This window comes from Bombina bombina, chromosome 11 (assembly GCF_027579735.1).
Source record: "Bombina bombina isolate aBomBom1 chromosome 11, aBomBom1.pri, whole genome shotgun sequence".
NCBI lineage: Eukaryota > Metazoa > Chordata > Amphibia > Anura > Bombinatoridae > Bombina > Bombina bombina.
The window spans coordinates 17344762-17347314 of record NC_069509.1 but is presented as its reverse complement, the minus strand read 5'-3'; the positions used below and the strand labels follow the sequence as shown (position 1 = coordinate 17347314).

General features: G+C 32.8%; 1 protein-coding gene across 1 annotated transcript; it reads right to left on the bottom strand.

Annotated features, from left to right (window-relative positions):
* Window positions 1-1389: 1389 nt before the first annotated feature.
* LOC128641596 (olfactory receptor 10A7-like) lies at window positions 1390-2328 on the bottom strand. Its single transcript, XM_053694134.1, has one exon. It carries the CDS (start codon window positions 2326-2328, stop codon window positions 1390-1392), a length of 939 nt encoding a protein of 312 aa, XP_053550109.1.
* Window positions 2329-2553: the final 225 nt, after the last annotated feature.

Sequence of the window (2553 nt, the reverse complement as noted above, 5' to 3'; positions counted from 1 at the left end):
AGTGTAACTGTACTGTGTAATGTATTTATTAGACAGTGTTAATATGAGTGTAACTGTACTTTGTAATGTATTTATTAGACAGTGTTAATATGAGTGTAACTGTACTGTGTAATGTATTTATTAGACAGTGTTAATATGAGTGTAACTGTACTGTGTAATGTATTTATTAGACAGTGTTAATATAAGTGTAACTGTACTGTGTAATGTATTTATTAGACAGTGTTAATGTGAGTGTAACTGTACTGTGTAATGTATTTATTAGACAGTGTTAATATGAGTGTAACTGTACTGTGTAATGTATTTATTAGACAGTGTTAATATGAGTGTAACTGTACTGTGTAATGTATATATTAGACAGTGTTAATATGAGTGTAACTGTACTGTGTAATGTATTTATTAGACAGTGTTAATATGAGTGTAACTGTACTGTGTAATGTATTTATTAGACAGTGTTAATATGAGTGTAACTGTACTGTGTAATGTATTTATTAGACAGTGTTAATATGTGTGTAACTGTACTGTGCAATGTATTTATTAGATAGTGTTAATATGAGTGTAACTGTACTGTGTAATGTATTTATCAGACAGTGTTAATATGAGTGTAACTGTACTGTGTAATGTATATTTATTAGATAGTGTTAATATGAGTGTAACTGTACTGTGTAATGTATTTATTAGGCAGTGTTAATATGAGTGTAACTGTACTGTGTAATGTATTTATTAGACAGTGTTAATATGAGTGTAACTGTACTGTGTAATGTATTTATTAGACAGTGTTAATATGAGTGTAACTGTACTGTGTAATGTATTTATTAGACAGTGTTAATATGAGTGTAACTGTACTGTGTAATGTATATTTATTAGACAGTGTTAATATGAGTGTAACTGTACTGTGTAATGTATTTATTAGACAGTGTAACTGTACTGTGTAATGTATTTATTAGACAGTGTAACTGTACTGAGTAATGTATATTTATTAGATAATGTTATTATGAGTGTAACTGTACTATGTAATGTATATTTATTAGATAGTGTTATTATGTGTGTAACTGTACTATGTAATGTATATTTATTAGATAGTGTTATTATGTGTGTAACTGTACTGTGTAATGTATTTATTAGACAGTGTTAATATGAGTGTAACTGTACTGTGTAATGTATTTATTAGACAGTGTTAATATAAGTGTAACTATAATGTAATGTATTTTTTAAGTGTTTTGTGCAACTTTTTAGTTTCTGAAAACAGTTAACCACAGCTCTGAAATTGCGGTAAAGATTGAAGTGTAAAGGGCGATAGCACTTAACTTGTAATTTCAGCTAAATGAAAATGTCTTTCAATAACACCATTTGCACCTCACCTCTCTAGCTCTTAATCATTTACATAAATGTTCACTTTTCATTCATCTTTGAGGGGATTTTTCTCAAAGCGGTTTTCATTTCTGTGTTTCTCAGGCTATAAATCAGAGGGTTAATTGCTGGAATAACAATGCAGTAGAAGAGAGATATCAACCTATCTTTGCTAGTAGAGGGATGTGTCCCCAAACGTAGATATTCCAACATTGCTGTGCCGTAGAACAGGAACACAGACATCAAGTGAGAGGCACATGTAGAGAAGGCTTTATGGCGACCATCTGCAGAGCTTATGAGGAGTATGCAGGACAGGATTTTCATATAGGAGCAAATAATGAGTAAGAAAGGTATTACAGCTCCTAGCGTACAAGCAATGAATACTGATAGTTCATTGATTAATGTGTCCACACAGGCCAGCTTGAGCAGAGGTGGAATATCACAAAAGAAATGAGCAATTTGATTAGAACCACAGAAGGGCAGGATAAAGATGAAGGTGGTTTGTCCTGAAGATACTAATAATCCAATCATCCAGGAGCCCATGGTAAGCTGGTAACATAGAGTTGGACTCACTAGAGTTGTATATCTCAGTGGGTAGCAAATGGCTACATATCTATCAAAGGCCATTACAAGAAGAAAAACACATTCAGATACACCAATGGTAAAAAAGATGTACATCTGGACAGCACAACCCATAAAGGAGATGGACCTCTCCTTTGATAAGAAGTCTGACAATACTTTTGGGACTGTGACACTGGTGAAGCAAAGTTCCATAAATGACAAATTTCTAAGAAAAAAATACATTGGGGTGCGAAGCTGAGGGTCTGTTGAAACCACCAAAATGATGAGGCCATTACCTAACAAAGTGAGAGCGTAAGCTGAGAGAAGGAACGTAAAAATGGTAGCCTGAACTGAAACGGGTAAGTCAGAGAAGCCAAGAAGAATAAACGTTGTCACATTGGAAGCAATGTCACCTCCCATTACTAAATGAAACAAAATGTTCTTCTAAAAACGTCTGATCCTAGTTCCTGGAGAAGCGAATTTCACAATTTCATAATTGTTTATAAAGTCAGTCAATAGCTGCAATACAGGAAGAGTATTCTTAAAAAAAATGTTGTTAAAGTAATTTATAAAATCATAAAGTCTTTTTTTTTATTATTCCAAACAGCTGCACTTTTAATGGATTGGAATTCCCTAGAAACATTT